Source organism: Tachypleus tridentatus, chromosome 2 (assembly GCF_004210375.1).
Source record: "Tachypleus tridentatus isolate NWPU-2018 chromosome 2, ASM421037v1, whole genome shotgun sequence".
Lineage (NCBI taxonomy): Eukaryota > Metazoa > Arthropoda > Merostomata > Xiphosura > Limulidae > Tachypleus > Tachypleus tridentatus.
In genome coordinates this window covers 51050254-51068600 of record NC_134826.1, presented here as the reverse complement: position 1 = coordinate 51068600, position 18347 = coordinate 51050254, and the positions used below count along the sequence as shown (strand labels likewise).

At 34.9% G+C, this 18347-nt stretch overlaps 1 protein-coding gene across 11 annotated transcripts in view; it reads right to left on the bottom strand.

Moving 5' to 3' along the window:
- The window catches only part of LOC143243780 (ras-specific guanine nucleotide-releasing factor RalGPS1-like), a 62754-nt gene that overhangs the window by 28942 nt on the left and 15465 nt on the right, over positions 1–18347 (bottom strand). For 5 of the 11 annotated variants that reach the window (XM_076487431.1, XM_076487426.1, XM_076487432.1 and 2 more), the window contains 3 exons: positions 4882–4980; positions 3389–3484; positions 1559–1609 (listed from right to left, as the gene is read on the bottom strand). In XM_076487431.1, the coding sequence (XP_076343546.1) occupies positions 1559–1609; positions 3389–3484; positions 4882–4947 (213 nt within the window). In that variant the 5' untranslated portion in view covers positions 4948–4980. Of the gene's footprint in view, positions 1–1558; positions 1610–3388; positions 3485–4881; positions 4981–7041; positions 7190–18347 lie in introns of those variants that run through there. The other 6 variants (XM_076487429.1, XM_076487428.1, XM_076487430.1 and 3 more) reach the window with 3 other exon arrangements.

The following is an 18347-nucleotide window of genomic DNA, read 5'->3' as shown; positions in this document are numbered from 1 at the left end:
ATTTAACCCAATAGCCCACTTTAAGCAAAACACTTTGTAGTTTCCTCGTTTGATTTTTGTTAATGAATTCCATTCTTTGGAGAGCCTTATTTTTGATTAATAAAATGGTCCTTTTAATACTGAACATGTGCCTCACACACAAGTTACTTCAGATAATTTATTAAATACACTAAGAATAACAATATTCCTAAAAAGGCCTTTATATCAGTGGCTCTCAAATTTATTTTGCCCTTGGACCACTATGGCAGGGCAAAAGATCCCACAGGAAACCTACTGGTTCTACCTCACCCACTTTTACTTGTCACAAAATCTCAGTGACGTGCATGGTGGGTTAGCCTGCTAACCACTGGAAGACCTTCACAGACCACACTTTCAGAACTACTGACTTGCACGTTTACTACGTATGGAAGTTTGACAATAAACAATTACAATAATACAAAGTAATAGTTAAAAAAACAGCATAGAATGAAAATGAGGCATAAAAGGTATTTATACAGTGAAATAATATTTGCATGTAAGATTTAACATCAGATGCACATAATTCACTTGAATTAAAAGATACATGCAGCAGTTTAAAATCACAAATCATCAGGCATCTATTTATATTAGTGTCTAATGTTTATGGTTTGCAGACTCATAAAAATTGTGTGAGCGGGTGCTATGATAAATAACACAAAAATCCTAACTTTCATACAATTTATTTATAACATATTATTACAGTATTCATCATTACCACATAAAAGATTCGGTTCTGAATATGTATATACTTAAAACATAGTATATGCTGTCCCATGATCAGAGTAACTTTGTAGAATGAGGTAACTACCAAATTTGTGATGGTAGGGGCAGTTTTTGTTACCAGCTTTCAATACCCAGTTCTTAATGTCTTCCCACAGTGTTTCATATGATTAATTAATCAATGGTCATTGGCTACAGAAGTATCTTATAGAAGAAGGTTGAACAGTAATGTTACAGTAGGAAATAAATATAACTCAAAAATGGATCTTTATATCAACCTTAGAGTAGAAATTTCAGTTGAGTTTATGTTATACTGCAGTAGTGGTGGTCATTGTTTTTGCATTCCTCTATAGAGGGTGCTAGCACACTCTCTGAGATATATGACATTTGTGAGCCTCCCTCCCCCACCCACTTCGTGTATGTTGTGTTATATAAAATGTAATGTTTTTTTATGGTATTATCTGTGTATGTAGTTAACATGAACTTCAGTGAAAGATAATAAATGTTTACTAATAGTAATAATCAAGATGGAAGGGTTGTGAACCCCCTATTATCATGCTTCTTGTTTTAAACTATCATTCTACAAAGTTTGGTTAAGATTGGTCCAGCAATCTAGGAGTAGTTAGATACAGGACAAACAGACAGACACACCAATTTTTGTGCTTTATATATATATTTTAATAGAAACATTAGGTTTATTGTTATTGTACTAAGAGAGAAAGCAATATGGGCTGGTATTATTTGATGTTTTTATTGAAATGGTTAAACACTGATTCTATGCATAAAATACAGTAGTAATACAAAATACATAACTTCTTACCTCTGGTTGAATGGCCCTGAACACAGGAAGGTCAAGTAATGTTAACTGACTCTGAAATGTGATTATACAGAAAATTTCAAGTCATTCTTAAAAAACAAACTTTACACAAATAATTTATATAGTGGGAAAGTAAATTTTAACAAGAAATGATAATCCATTCATACAGTATAGTGCTACACACGTGGCTTTTGCCTTTTCCTCATATTATCAAACTATTTTTTAATGGATCAGTTCAACCATAACAGTTAAAATATCAATTACAATTTAATTAACTATCAAGACTTGACCAGAATTTTTAATTGGTCTGTAAACAATCTTTAACACAGATTATTGAAATTTGATATACATACAAAATGATTGAATATATTTATTTTCAATGTGTGAACCAAGAAATAAACAAAAAAAAAGTGATGTCGAAAAACCCACTTGTAGAGAAAAAATATATGTAAAAACGGTCAGGATGACGATGACTGAAGAAGGTCGAAACGTTGTTTGCTCCTCTATGTACAATATTTTCTCAACCCAAACGAGCCGTTTTTACATATATAAAAAAAAAGAAGGTTCCCAGTTTCTGACTACCACATAAAGATACAAACTACATACAGTTTTAAAAGAGTCACAGAATGTACCTTTCATAAGTTTATTTTCTAACAAAACACACTGCAAGACAATTACTACACATAATGATGATTAACAGTTAGTACAATATATGATTAACCTGTCAGTGAACTATTTAATTATGAAACTGAATTTTTCTTTGCACCTTTGTCATTCAAAGATTATCTTCCAACTAATATTACCACACTAATTTAATAACAGCAGTTTTAAACTAACACCATTTATAATATGTATTAATCCTTTTCTTTGTATAGTGCAATATCGCATTCATTTATTTTGTTAAAAGAAAGCAATACATGGCAAAATTTAAAATCTATAAAGTTCAGTACTGTAACCATCATCTACTGTGAAGAGTTTAAGTTATTCATGATGACAAGAAACCCACTTGAAGTAAAAATGTATCCCAGAAGAGCTGGTATGGGTGTTAAGACTTTCCCTAATAAAGCAGAGAACAATGTTTCAACCTTCATAAGTCATCTTCAAGGAGGTCGGAACATCGTTCTCTGCTTTTCTAGTAAAAGTATGAATACCCATCCCAGTTCTCCTGACAATAAAACATCAAGCCAAACAAACTGAGTGTCCTTCGGTTACTTGATAAACTACACCTCACTGAGGAAAACATTTTGTAGAAAGAATTTTTTTATAAATTCAACAACACTTTTCAACTATTTCCAACTGGTATTTACAGTAGTAGAATAAAACTTTCAAACTGATTGTCATTAGCTATTAATGGGAAAGAACATTTATTAGTTCTCATTTTAAGTGGTATAATTTTGGTTTTGATTTTCCTAAAGTTATAATTTATCTATGCATAATTATAATGTTTCAGAAGAAAGATTGGTTATGAAAAATAAAAAAATTAAACTGAGTTTTGAAAAGCAACAACACAAAACAATATTTTCTTTTATTTTCATGTTAAAATAATGTATGTCTAAAAGTCCATTTTTATAGATTCAGAGACACACAATTTGAAAAATACAAACATTAAGTCATGAACTACAGGGGGTAAATAGCACGATAAAGGTACTATTTCTAAATGAAAAACAAATACTCAATGTGGAGTTATTATATTCTGGAAACATAAATAATGAAACATGGATTTGATATAAACAGGAAATGCTCTCAACACTTTTTATATCAATATGGTTATTATGGTAAAATTGTTTTTTATATGCTGTTGTTGATAATTTAACATGAACTAAATGTGCTTACAGCAAAATCTTCAGGTAAAACCCGCAAAACATCAAATACAACAGCATCATAGCTTTTGGAGCTGTGTGAACACCTGCTATCAGTCACGTCCAAGTTCTAGATGTGAAACAAAACCATAACTGAAATTAATATAAAAACTTAATGAAAGATTTGAATATACACTTAGTTGTACTATCCTTTAAGTTAGGCTTAATTTCAACATTCCAATTAGAATTTAATTTTTAAACACGATGTCAATATTACTTTTATTTTTCAAACAAAAAATACAATTTGAGAGTCACTTAATAATAATCCTCCAATACAACAAGTGAACAATGAGCCTTTGCACCTATGTATTTCCTTTTAATGGTTGTGTGTCTGTGTATCTATATATGACATACATGGAGTAACATTTTCCACAAAGTAAATTAATTACATGTATATATCTCCACCATAAATTTGGATAATTTTAGTAGCTTATTTTAAACAAATATCATACATTCTTTTACTTTATGAAAGTTACCTTGTATATCCTTCAATACAATAAGTTCTTTTTTACATATATTTATTTCAATGACACATCCTCAAATAACATTTTCAAACACAAAAACAAAACAAAACAAGGTATATAACTCATTAATTAAGTTTTAAAAGGAACTTCAAAGTTATAGCATTTCTCAACATCAAATACAATTATTTCTAACAAATTATTTTTGTACATCACAGCAAACTGTGATGTACCTTCCATTTAAAACTATTTAAATTTAAGCATTAACCAGAAAAATCTTCCGTCCACAGAACTGAAAAAGGTTTAAATAAACCAATCAATTTTTTTCTTTTAAAATGCAAAAAATAGAATGGAGTGAAAATTGGATAACCTATTACTTGCCAACATGGTGCAAAATAGTCAAGACTTTATACTAAGGTACCGTTATTTATACTGGATGACTGAAGTTTCATTAAAGGGCTTCCAGACACTTTGAAGTTCTTATGTACTTTGGTTACAGAACACATACAAATAAATTAACAAACAACTGATGAGTGTTCATTGTTTAACCCAGTGAGGCTAACTGACATGAACATCCAAATCTTCAATAATAAGTAAACCACCCTCCAAAAAGTACTTAGAATTCTAAAGCATGTTGAATACAACATTCAAATAAATAACATAAACCATTAATACAAGATAAGTAACCTACTTTTATTTTTCTCTGCTAATAGCTTATACTAATACTAATTGATCTGAAGTAAAAAAATAAAGGTTTCTCTCCAAATTAAATTTAACATAACATTTAATCATAATAATTCAATACTTCTAAAATTTTTATTCATTAAAGTGCTACACAGCCTATTACAAAATTGAAGTAGAATTCACTAATTACTATTAGTGTAGCTTTTGTATACAATATAATTCATTCAACTTAACTTTTTACTTTTAGTTTCAGTTTAATCGTATAAACTCTGGGTATCCTATTAAAATATAATCATTTTTTTACTAATAAGTGTTAGCCTACCTCCTCGATCCGTAAAGCTGACAAACTACTATTTGCAACTCCTGTTTCCATTTCGCAGTATTTCATGGTGTTCTATAATTGCAATATTTCATGTCATTACTGAAACGAGGTCAAAGTTTGTGTAAAATTACTACAAAAATATATTCCTATCATAGAAAAACATAAATTCATGGTTACCCTCTCCTATTTCACAGTAACCAAAAACCTGACAGTACGAACGTTTACAACCACCAAACTATATGTCGTTACTATAAACACGTCAATTTTTTTTATATACATATATATAATTTAGAACGTTTCAGGAAACAAATAATTTTAAAATACTACACAACCAATAATTTAAAATAAGTAACTATTAACAATAATTAAAATACATTCTTTCATGCGTACGAAAATCCTTGTAAATAACTGAAAATGAAAAAAAAAAAAGAGTGGCACAAACAAAATTATTTAGTTTAAACCAAGTAAAAGATGTGTATTACTTAACAAGAAGAGTTTGAGTAAAGCCTATTTTAATTTAATTACTATTTCAACTGTGCCACTTTTTCTTTTACTTTGTATATTAAAATTATTTACTTCTTACGTATATTATATTTCTGTCGTAATCAGAAATATTGTTTTGTATCTCTAGATGATTCCGAAACGTTTAATAAATGCTTCTTATCACGTTTGTGTTTTGCTTTATCCTGATAAATTAATATACAATACATTACACTATTAATGAAAATGTTTTAATTTGGATCGTCCTCCCAGTGGTCAGTCTGATAGCTTATAACGCTACATACTGGGTTTCAATACCCGTAGTGGAACAACACAGATAATCCATTGTGTAGCTGTGTGCGTAACTACAAACAAACAAAACCAAAATATTTCGGTCTATGTATTGTTCCTTCAGTTCCACTCATGCTTAGGGTTAGGTTTTAGTAATAAATAAAATAAGCCACAACAGAAGTATTTATATACGGTAACAATTTCCTACGTCATATGTATAAACTTTATAACTTAGTCACTCATCAACACTTCAGCTTTCAATATCAACTTCCTAGGAACGTTACTCCTGTACAAGATCAGCTTCCTTTATGCTTTTACAAAGATTATTATATTTCAAGCTCAAGGAAAAATACATTTGATTTGTAACTGAAGTGTATATAAAACTGTTTTTGATTTGGTTTGTTTTCAATTTCGCGCAAAGCTACACGAGGGCTATCTGCGCTAGCCGTCCTTAATTTAGCAGTGTAAGACTAAAGGTAAGGCAGCTAGTTATCACCACCCACCGCCAACTCTTGGGATACTCTTTTACCAACGAATACTGGGATTTACCGTAACTTTATAACGCCCCCATGGCTGAAAGGGAGAGCATGTTTGGTGTTACGGGGATTTAACTATAAGGAATGAGTTAAAACACCCTACGATAAAACTGTTACTGGTAAACTTCAGAAGACAGAAAAATTTGACTGTAGGAGAAAGATTAGCGTTAGACATCTTTGCAACACTGTAATGACCACAACTTACACAAAACAGTTCTCTCAGTGATGTCGAGAAAACCCACTTGTAGAGAAATATATATGTAAAAACGGCTCGTTGTTCGCTCCTCTACGTTAAATATTTTCTCAACCCAAACGAGCCGTTTTTACATATATATAGAACAGTTCTCTGTGTGTACTTAACCGCGCCTGACTTTTATTATTATTGTTTGTCGCGTCGCGAGCTTTTAAAATAAGTTACTCTTAAAACACGTTTAACACGCAATTTCAAAGTTGAAAAATGTTTAGCAATGTTCTGCCTTTCGTTTGTTTAAAAATTTGGGGCAAAGCTACAAAATGGAAATCTTCGCATAGTTAATAACCCTATTTTTGAACTGATGTACTAAAGGTAATGCGGTTAGCTTTAAACTTAGGAGCGCGATTTTTGGTAACAAGTCGACATAAACTATCGGATTTACATGCCCACCACGATATGTACTAAGCCACGTTCGAAGTGTGCGCTTTCCGTCTAATAAATAAGATTTCTAATTTGAGGGTCAGTGAATGCAAAACGTCACAAGGAACTAACCGTGAAAAAGTATGTAGCTTAAATATCAAAACTTTAGTCGTGTCATAGCTAACTCAAATATTCTGTCACTGTTATATTTTGAATAAAACATTAATATTTATAACTTACTATTATCATCGGCGTTTCGGTTGATTCCTTCGTCGGGATGATATAGCCTTCACAGGTTTCCAAGGTTAAGTGATAACTTTTTTTTAACACATAGTACTAAGGTAGTAGCCCCCCAGCAGCACAGCGGCATGTCTGCGGACTCAAACCGCTAAAAATCGGATTTCGATACCAGTGGTGAGCAAAGCACAGATAGCCCATTGTATAGCTTTGTGCTTAATTATAAACAAACAAACTAACTAACGTAGTACAAAGAACACACCTTGCCTATTTGGACAAAAAGCACAAAATAATTTTTGTAGCTTCTGGATATGTACAATAATTTAAGTTCTTAAATATAAGCTTTCGGTTTCATTTTTTATGTACTCTAAAGACCAAAAAATTGTTGTTTTCATTATATCTGTTATTGGTCCTTCGGTGGTTTAGTGGCAAGTTTGAGGGCTTATAACGCTAAAAATTGGGTTTCGTAATTCGCGGAGAGTAAAGCATATACAGACCACAGTGTAGCTTTGAACTTAACAACAACAATTGTTTTTTGAGAGGCCCCAGTTGATTTTTTTTTCAGAACTTTGGATGTCAGAGCTGGTAAGTCAAACTCGAATATATGCGATATTATTCCCCACATGTAAGCTGTGTGTGGTTTATGAGAGCGACAGTGAATTCTTTAGATTACATGTGGGTGGTAAAATTCAACTAACTGGCTCTCTTCCTTCTGTTAGATGCTTCAAAATTGGGGAAAACAACAGATGTGTCATAAACATATCAAACAAATACTTGTTGTTGACTGTAGCGATCATACAGCAGAAAGTAGGGTTCCAGGGTGTATCTGATCCTCCCACGCCATTTAACCAAAATAACGACGAGAGAACCACACGTAGCCAAACTCGAACTCCTGACCCTCAGATTACGAGTCGAGTGTCTTAACCACCTGGCCATGCCGGGCATTCCAGAAAAGTAGTCCAAAACGTATTATTATTACGTATGTTTATGAATACAAGAAAAGAGCGAAATTATATTTTATTTGTTTTAACTGAAAAGGTTAGGGGACAAATACATTTGAAAATAAACATAATATACCCCATAAAATGAAAAATAAATGATAAATAAAACACAACCGAGAATTGTTATATTTAACAAAAAGGTTTTTTTTTATTTATACGGCAAAAAATAAATAAAGTATTAGTCTTGTAAATAAAAGGAAAAATGAATAATCATATTCAGATTATTGTAATTATCGACTCTGGTCTCTGAGACTATCCAGATGAGGATATAGAACAAAACTTTGTTTTTCTTTAGTGTGTGGGTGTTTGTGTGTTTTCTTGTAGCAAAGCCACAAAGGGCTATCTGCTCAGCCCACCGAGGGGAATCGAACCCCTGATTTTAGCATTGTAAATCCTAAAACATACCGCTGTACTTGCGGGGGGCTTTCTTTGGTGTCCGAAGGTACATAATTTTTTGCATCTTTTCCATAATGGGAAATCGAGCCTTAGACACTATTACTATAAGTACATAAACTTACCAAGGAACTTAAAACAATTATACGAAATTATTGCCGAAACTAGAATTAGTCTATTTTGCTGTTTTTTAAAATTAAAAAAAATATTAGAATTGACGTCTTTTACATTTAACTGCAAAAATAACCTAAAATGCTAATAGTAGAGTTTTTCTTTTCCTCTAAAATTGAATAGTATTTGAGCTGCTTTTTCAAACGAGATGTGGTTTGTTTTGGAATTTCGCACAAAGCTACTCGAGGGCTATCTGTGCTAGCCGTCCCTAATTTAGCACTGTAAGACTAGAGGGAAGGCAGCTAGTCATCACCACCCACCGCCAACTCTTGGGCTACTCTTTTACCAACGAATAGTGGGATTGACCGTCACATTATAACGCCCCCACGGCTGGGAGGGCGAGCATGTTTGGCGCGACTCGGGCGCGAACCCGCGACCCTCAGATTACGAAGCGCACGCCTTAACGCGCTAGGCCATGCCAGGCCCGCAGAAAGCTACTCGAGGGCTATCTGTGCTAGCCGTCCCTTATTTAGCAGTGTAAGACTAGAGGGAAGGCAGCTAGTTATCACCACCTACCGCCAACTCTTGGGCTACTCTTTTACCAATGAATAGCGGGATTGAGCGTCACATTTTAACGCCCTCACGGCTGAAAGGGCAAGCATATTTGGTGCGACGGGGATTCAAACCTGCGATCCTCAGATTACGAGTCGAGTGCCTTAACCAGCTACCTGGCCATGCTGGGCCCTGAAAGTTGAGTTTAATCAAATGTTAATAATCTACGTATTTATGTATATATTTTTAGGTATTTAGAATATTCGATGCCTTCTTCACATTTGAGTGTCTCTGAGGGCTTTCAAAAATAACTGTAAAAATATAAAATTCATGTTTTACTTACAAAACCCCAGCAGATATCCAGTTCTGGATCATGTAACTAGATGATTGTAATATTATGTTTTCGAGTCTGGTATAAAGTAACATCCTATTAAAATAGTACAGTCCCGGATAACTGATTACAATATTTCAAGATACAAAGATAATGAACAGGATTTTTATACGAGATAAACAGGAGGTAGGAAAGAATCAATATCAAAGAATGAAGGAAATCCTGGTGGGCAACAATAAGTACTACGAGACGTATCCTGAAACGTTACACCTGCGGACTGCCAATTCACAGCTTTAGTGATGGATATATGAACTATCTCAGGGCAGATCTTTCTTGAAACCAACGATGTACAGAAGTACAAGCTTGAAAGTCAGAGAAAAACAAAGCACAAAGAAAGACTTGTGTAAGATGTAATCATACAAACCTATTAATTCGCATAAAAGAGAGTTTAACACAACCTATAAAAATCATTTTTAAATATTTTACATACATTTTACTGGATACGCCATTTTTCACCAATTTCATTGTAGTCAAGAATACTAGTAAAGTCGCAAAGATTCGCAAAACATCAGCAGTAAAGTTAGAATCTTTATTGCAACAGTATTTCTTTAAATACAGAACTTAGAGAATAATGCGAAATAATTATAATCGCAGACACCGAAATCTATAAGTCCGCTTATCTTAGGCCTACCATTAAATGATCAATTAAGAGATAAAGTAATATGTGTAACGATTTAGTTAGGTCTACATTTACCGTAATTTATATTATCATTAAATAAACGCATGATATTATTCAACGGCTTAACGTTAGTCCTTTTTAAAAACGCCGATGAGTTTTCATATGATGTTGTACAAAATGTGTACTAAAATTTATTTATGTCCCCCGCTACGGATTTACATTGTTAAAATCAGGGGCTCGATTCCCCTCAGTGGATACAGCAGACAGCCTGATATATCATTGCTATAAGAAAACACTTACATACAATTTACATCTACTTTTAGTTTACATCTGTTGAAATGAAGTGAGCGCACATGCGCATTTAGATGGTAAGATGCACACGCATTTTCAAGACAGCAAAAAACTGAGTATTATTAAAACAGATGACAGTGAACTTTAGAGAAAAAAATAATATTCAGGTGTAATTTTGAAGTTTCTAGTGATCACAATTAATCAACTACGCGAAATGTTTTTAAGTTACAATTTTCATGGGGCCTGGCATGGCCTAGCGCGTTAAGGCGTGCGCTTCGCAATCCGAGGGACGCGGGTTCGCGCCCGAGTCGCGCCAAACATGCTCGCCCTCCCAGCCGTGGGGGCGTTATAATGTTACAGTCAATCCCACTATTCGTTGGTAAAAGAGTAGCCCAAGAGTTGGCGGTGGGTGGTGATGACTAGCTGCCTTCCCTCTAGTCTTACACTGCTAAATTAGGGACGGCTAGCACAGATAGCCCTCGAGTAGCTTTGTGCGAAATTCCAAAACAAACAAAACAAACAATTTTCATGTACGTTTACTGCCATCTATATATAATGCTAACAATCACTAAATTGGAATACTACATCCGTTTTTCATACACCACTCTCGTGAGTTATATGAATTGACGCCATCTACAAACAACAAATGTTCCTAAAACTGGAAAGAATATTGTTAAAACAGTAGCAACATAATTTTGAAGAAAAAAAGTATTGTGGTGCTGGTTTTCAGTTAATATGGTTGAACCTAAGAGACTGGTATATATTCTGTGATTTTAAATAGCGATTTACGATATTAGAAAGACACCTAACTAACGCTCCTGGAAGCCCTATTTTCATATGGCGAATATCTGAACTACGTGCTAATCTGCGAGGCAGGTCTTTTCAATAATATTTAAATATTAAATATTGATATTTAAAGATATGTATTTTAAATCTCATTTTAACTAAGCCACATAGAGGATTGCCAATTAGCAATTAGTATTTTAGGCCTAATTTTAGACAGTTGCGTAAAATAGTTAAATGTTTTATAAGTTGGCAATGTGTGTTTTAAACACAACGTTCGACACTCGCGTAAAAGTTGGTGTGGTTTACTCGTTACAGTATGTATTTGCCATTAATAAAATATTTTATAAGATCTACACTACATTCCTACATAATAATCCCCTAAAGAAATTAACATAAATTATCCATTAACAGCTTAACAACGGTATATAATTTTCTGATATATACTTTCTATGGTGCATGACTAGCCTAAACCTATCATATACATTGAATATTTTAGGCCGAAACAGTAACATGGGTATCTCTTCAACACTTAGAACAAATAATATGCAACTGTTAGTTCGTACCAAGCAAGAATCCTGAATAGCTTTGATTATTTACTCAGAAAAACATGCTTTAATTCACATGTTTGTATCAATGGAGTAACGTAAATTGGCAATACTTCATGGGATGAAGCCATTTATTATAACACAAAAGGTTACAGGGCGAAAGTGAAAGGGCGTTGGTCAGTTTGGTGTTTTATAGCGCAAAGCAAAAAGGCTACCTGCGCCGTAGCGATAGCGAAGCGAATACTTCAATATGTGAGGAGATCATTAAAGACAAGGTTATAAAATGATGTCGAAAATGAGCCTTTTAAGTACTAGTTGTTTACGAGATGTACTTAACATGCGTTGGTGTAATGTATTCCGAGGAAAACTATTTACTACTTGTGTAGACAGTGGCAATAGCTTGTTACGAAGTTGGAATTTTTGGCAACCAGCCTGCTTGCTTTTATTGTAGTAATAGAAGCAAGACAGTAAGTAATACTTCTTTGGTAGTTAAGATGAAGTAATGGTTCGTTTAATTTATCAGCACTTGAGCCTCCAAGGTCGCTTATTAATCTTTTAACAGAGATAAAAAAAAATAGCAACAAACATTGTCATCTTCACGGAGTATTGAGTTCTACCAAGAACTTGTAAATACGACTGTATTTAAAGAACAGCTATTAATATATAATTGGCAGTCTTTGATGAAAGTACGTTTTCAAATTCAAATTGGACAAGAACAAGAAATAATAATAAAATAATGCTTGTTATAAAACGAACACTAATAAAACGTTTCCTCCCAGTTCTGTTGATTGTTAACACTAGTTAAATGTTTTTTTTCCCAGTTATGTTGATTGTTAGCACTAGTTAAATGTTTTTTCCCAGTTATGTTGATTGTTAACACTAGTTAAATGTTTTTTCCCCCAGTTATGTTGATTGTTAACACTAGTTAAATGTTTTTCCCCAGTTATGTTGATTGTTAATACTAGTTAAATGTGTTTTTACCGTTGCAATGAACGTGAGAAAATTAATAACCGATGAAATAAATTCCAGTGATTTTATTCCGTCATCGTAGATGAAACCATGGATATCAGTCGTGACCAGTAGCTTTCTCTCTGCCTTCGTTACGTTTCAAAAGGTGTCATTAAGGAACAGTTTTAAGGCTTCTTCTTGGCGAAATCAACAAAAGCCCAAGATCTTTTTGAATTGATGACAGAAATTTTAGTGCAACAGGGTCTCCATCTTTCTTTGATAATTGGCCAAGGATACGACGACCTCAGTGACATGAAAGGTGAACATACTGGACTTCAAAGTCTAATCAAACCCAAATCAATTTATGTCCATTGTGTTGGTCACTTGCTTAATCCTGCCGTTCAAAAAACCTTAAATAAAACTCAATCACTGATAAACACTCTAGGAACAATACGATCAATTTATTTTTTTTTGTCGAGGGAAGTTCCAAACGTCTGCAAATTTTCCAGGAATTTCAAAAATGTCGCGGAAAGAAAGTCATTATATTTCAGTCTCAGAGTGAGACCCGCTGGACCTTAAGATATGCCGCATCGGCGGTCAGAGTGAGACCCGCTGGACCTTAAGATATGCCGCAACGGCGGTCAGAGTGAGACCCGCTGGGCCTTAAGATAGGTTGCAACGATGGTCAGAGTGAGACCCGCTAGGCCTTAAGATAGGGCGCAACGGCGGCCTTGAAGAAACGCACTGGAGCTACAATTCTCGTCATTCTTAATATTGTTTCAAACGGTTCCAGCATTTCGGCCTGGGGTAAAGGCCTTTTAGTTTCAATCTGTGATTTAGAGTTCATCTTCACTCTCCTTATGAAACTTCATCTTTGTCAACTTACCTTTCAATCGCAAAAAATGAATGTATTTTTGGCGAGAAAATGTGCTGATGCGACAATCGACAATTTTAAATCACTAGAGACAAACGAAAAATTTTCGAAGCAATGGGACGAAGCCGCAAATTTGATGAAAGATATAAAATATATAATTAAGGAAGAACAAGGTATCAGTTTCAGAGAAGTACCCATTCCTCACCTCCGAATACCGACAAAACGTGCCTTAGAAGCTGGATTTGCATTTGCTACTGCAGATTTTGATAGTCCAACCTCTTATGCAAGAGACGCCATCTTCTTTCCCTCTTTTCGAGCTTTTAAATATCAAACTCAATCTCGCGTCGATGAAAATGATCAAAATATTCTTTGTGGTCTTTCTTCTGTCGTAATGTAACCCAAAAAAGAAGACGCTGCAGATGATGTCTCATTACTTTGTGTGACTTTTATGGACTAAATGAGAATCAATTATATTCAGAAAGAAAGATTGTGGTTGGTCTTATTAATCAAGAAAAACGAAATCCTCATTTGTCTTCAGGATATAATTTGTCAAAATGGATTTATGAGGATGGCATCTCTCAACTCCTTCCAATTTATTCTCAATTAGCGGAAGTATTCAGCACTGTTCAAGCTACATCCTGTTCTGCGGAAATATCATTCTCTGCTTTACGTCGAGTCAAAACTTACACACGATTTACCACTAGACAAGAAAGACTGTCTTATGTCTCCATTGAACGGGAAATAACAAGTTTTGTGATGAAGAACAAAATGGAAGAGATGACCAATGTCTTTGTTCATCAGAAGAATCGTGAACACTTACTGCTTACTTGAATTTTATTTGACCTCATGTTATAGGCGTAAGAAAAGTAAAAACACTACCTGCAATGAAAAAATTTATGTTTACGGTTTTTGATTCTTGATAACAAAGATATGATGTCACATTTTCGGAATGGTCAGGGTACTGAACTCCTAGTTGGAAATCTGTCCTGCGAGCCTGCTTGTATGCTTTATAGATGTCTTTTAAGATCGGCTAAGCACATACACTGCTGGCCAAAATCTTAAGGCCAATGAACTTAAAGAAAAAAATGCATATTGCATTGTTAGATTCAACCACTTATTTGAGTCGAGCTTCGAAAGATGAAAATAAGAAAAGGGAAAATAAAAATAAAAAACTTTTTTAGCATTTAATAGGGAAAATGTGAACACTGTGAAATTAGCCTAAATACTAGCTGGTCAAAAGTTTAAGACCATATTAAAAAGAAGTCCTAAATAGGGAAATGCCCAACAAGAGGTCTCAGTAGTGAGTTGCACGGCTGTCATTGCGAATAACTGCAAACATTCGCTGTGGCATGGTCGATATAAGCGTTTGCCGAAAGCTAGCTGGAATGTTATTCCAAATGGTGAAGATGGTTTCATGAAGATCATGCACTGTTTGGAATTGACGTCCATTTCTATAAACTTCCCTTGCCATCCATCCACAAACATTTTCAATGGGGTTCGGTTCAGGTGAACATGCTGGATGGTCCAAAAGAATCACATTATTCGCCATGAAAACGTCCTTTGTCCTGCAGGCACTGTAGATTGCAGTGTTGTTCTGCTGAAAGATCCAGTCATTTCCACACAAGCGAAGGCCTTCAGTCAATAAGAATGCTCTCTCCAAAATGCCAATGTAGCCAGCTGCTGTTTTACGCCCCTGTATAACCTGAAGCTCCATTGTTCCATGGAAAAGAAAGTGCCCCAGATCATGATGGAACCTCCTACACTGTGTCGTGTAGAAAATGTCTCTGGTGGGATATCCTTATCGTGCCAGTAATGTTGGAAGTCCTCTGGACGATCTTGGTTAATTTTTTTATCATCAGAGAACAAAACCTTCTTCTACTTTTCTACGTCCCATGTCAGCAAAGTTTAACTGAGCTGTTTCGTGGTGTGGAAGTAGGCGTGGCCTTTCAAGACGTTTACGGTTTTTAAAGCCTTTCTCCCGTAGATGCCGTCCTATTGTTCTTGAGCTGCATTCTGCGTCCGTAAGGGCCTTAATCTGGTTCGACGATCGGCTGGTGTTTTCCCAGACAACCCGTCGAATCCTCCTGCTCAATGCCAGAGAAATTTTCTTGGGCCGACCACTTAAAATTCTCGTTCCACGTTCCTCAGGGTCTTTCAAGAAATTTGCAACAGCAGTTTTACTACGCCCAATCTCACCAGCGATGGCACGTTGAGAGAGACCTTGCTTTTGCAGCTCGACAATTCTGCCACGTTCTAACTCTGTCAACTTTTTAGCCTTTGCCATGTTTTTACCCAATGTAACACAGGAGATGTCAGTGGGAGATGTTGACAACGCTAATGCTTGAACCCAAATGACAAAATTTCGTTACGTGTTTATCGATTAACGCTTCGTTTCGGTACGGTCTTAAACTTTTGACCAGCGAGTATTTAGGCTAATTTCATAGTGTTCACATTTTCCCTATTAAATATTAAAAACGTTTTTTATTTTTATTTTCCCTTTTCTTGTTGTCATCTTTCGAAGCTCGACTCAAATAAGTGGTTGGGTTTAACAACGCAAAATGCATATTTTTTCTTTATGTTCATTGGCCTTAAGACTTTGGCCAGCAGTGTATATGACTCATCAAAATGTAAATACCTGGATATTATCAAATCTAAATGCTTTAAAGCAACTAAGATATCAAGTCGTACTGAAGTGCTATCAGAGTAGAATACAGCTAGAGTCTTCAGTAGGTCAACGATAAAGACTTAACAACACTATGCATTTCGAGGTTTGGTTGACCTTGGTGTACAGAGTGCAGATAGTCCACTGTGTTAAAACAATAACAACAACTTAAACTACCAGATACCTGTGTTATAACCACAATACACGCATACTCAAAACATTCAGACACTTCCAGAATCTCGAGATGAGTGTCATTATAAAGTGAAGATGAGACATTGCATGATCACAAAATTAAACAGAAATAGGTTTAAAATGCAGTTTAGAATACCGTTTCTGAGCGCCTCTGATTATCTTTCAGACCTTATGAAGGTCTGAAATAATTTAACTCGGAATTACTGTCAAGAATGGTTAGTTGGTTGGTTGGTTTGGCGTTTTATGGTGCAAAGCGACTAGGCTATCTGCGCAAAACATCCGGTAAAAAGTTAAAGTAAAATTATTATAATTCGTGAAAATGAATGGAGGTAATACAAAACAAAGTTTAATTCTTGAATTAAAAACTTAAATAGTGTTCAATCCAATGTTTAAATCTAATTCACAGCAGTAAGAGAGAAATTAAAGTAATGCAAGTTTTAAAGTACTTTCTACAGCATACTTTTAATTATTATAACTCGCCAGGATGAATAATGGGTAAGTTCAAACAGCAGTGTTAGTCACTTGAAGTTGGCCTTTTCAGTCCTGGTTTCGAGTTATTTGACGTTATAGCCATTTTCTAATTTCAAATCGAACTAGATGGACTTTGATTCTTAAAAGGGAATCACATTAAAAAAAGGAATAATGTATAAATTAAAAAAACTTAAATAGCATTAAATGGCCTTTAAAAAACTAAAAACATTTCCAAGGCGGACAGTGTCACCATCCCCAATAACATTGTCTAACGTTATGGATAAACTTTAGGATAAAACATATTCAATATGGTACCGTCGTTGATAGTCATAACGACGGCAATACAGTAAAATGTGGTTTATTGTGACTTGAGTTTCACACAGACAACAAATTGGTGCATCAGTCCCAGATAAAACAGAACGATGGGTTAAAAAAATGACCAATGCATAGTCTAGTTAGGACAACTTCCTCTTTCCGATCCTTACTGAAATAAAACGGCCAGAATCCAATAGAAGGTTTTATTTGAAAAATCTTGTTTTCACGTTGCTCACTCCAAGTCGACTGCTAATTGGCGAGGAGCCGAACCTTGAGTACAAGACCATAGTTATGGGACAGGCATGGCAGTGATAGCGCCAGAGCAGACAGACTTAGCTGCAGTGTCGGCGAGCTCGTTCCCGCGAATACCAATGTGGCCTGGTATCCAGAAAAACTGGATAGAAGTAGATGCTAAATAAAAATAGTCCAGTCGGTTTTGAATATCGGCGAGAATAGGGTGAGAACTGATGTGAAATGATTCCAGGGTTAACAGAGAGCTAAGTGAATTGGTAAAAATAGTACAGCTCGTGTACTGCATAGCTTCTATGTGATCCAGGGCAAGAGAAATGACAATTTGGCAGTGGGCACAGAAACTGTAGAGAGGATTCTGTGTGCAACAACCGAATCACGGCAAACAATGATAGAGCCTACAGAGTCATCTGGTTTCGAGCCATCTGTATAAATGGGAATGGAAGGATGGTTCGAAAGATGTTCGGCAAGTAAAAGGCGATACTTTCAATCAGAAGTATCTGCCTTCTTCAGATGACTAAAGGAAAGGTCACATTTGGGGATAGTAATTAGCCATGGTGGGATAGGCTGATCTGTGGATAGTTCTATGTCATCCAGAGATAGACTCATTTTATCCAACTGCTCCTGGATATGAAGACTGAAAGGAACAATGGCAGCCCATCTATTACGAAAAAGTGTGTCCCACTGATGAAGGAAAACACAACTCCATGTGGGATGCTGTGGTAAAGATCGAAGTTTTGAAGCACATTAAAGACAGTTGCAAACGACGAAGGTATAGATCCACTTCAGTAAATGATTCAGGGCAGCCTGTAGCTGCTGCTCAATATACCTGATATTTAACGACTGACACGAGATGTGGAAGCTGTCAACAAAGAGACCGTTTGCAACTGTAGGGGTAGTTGTCAACTG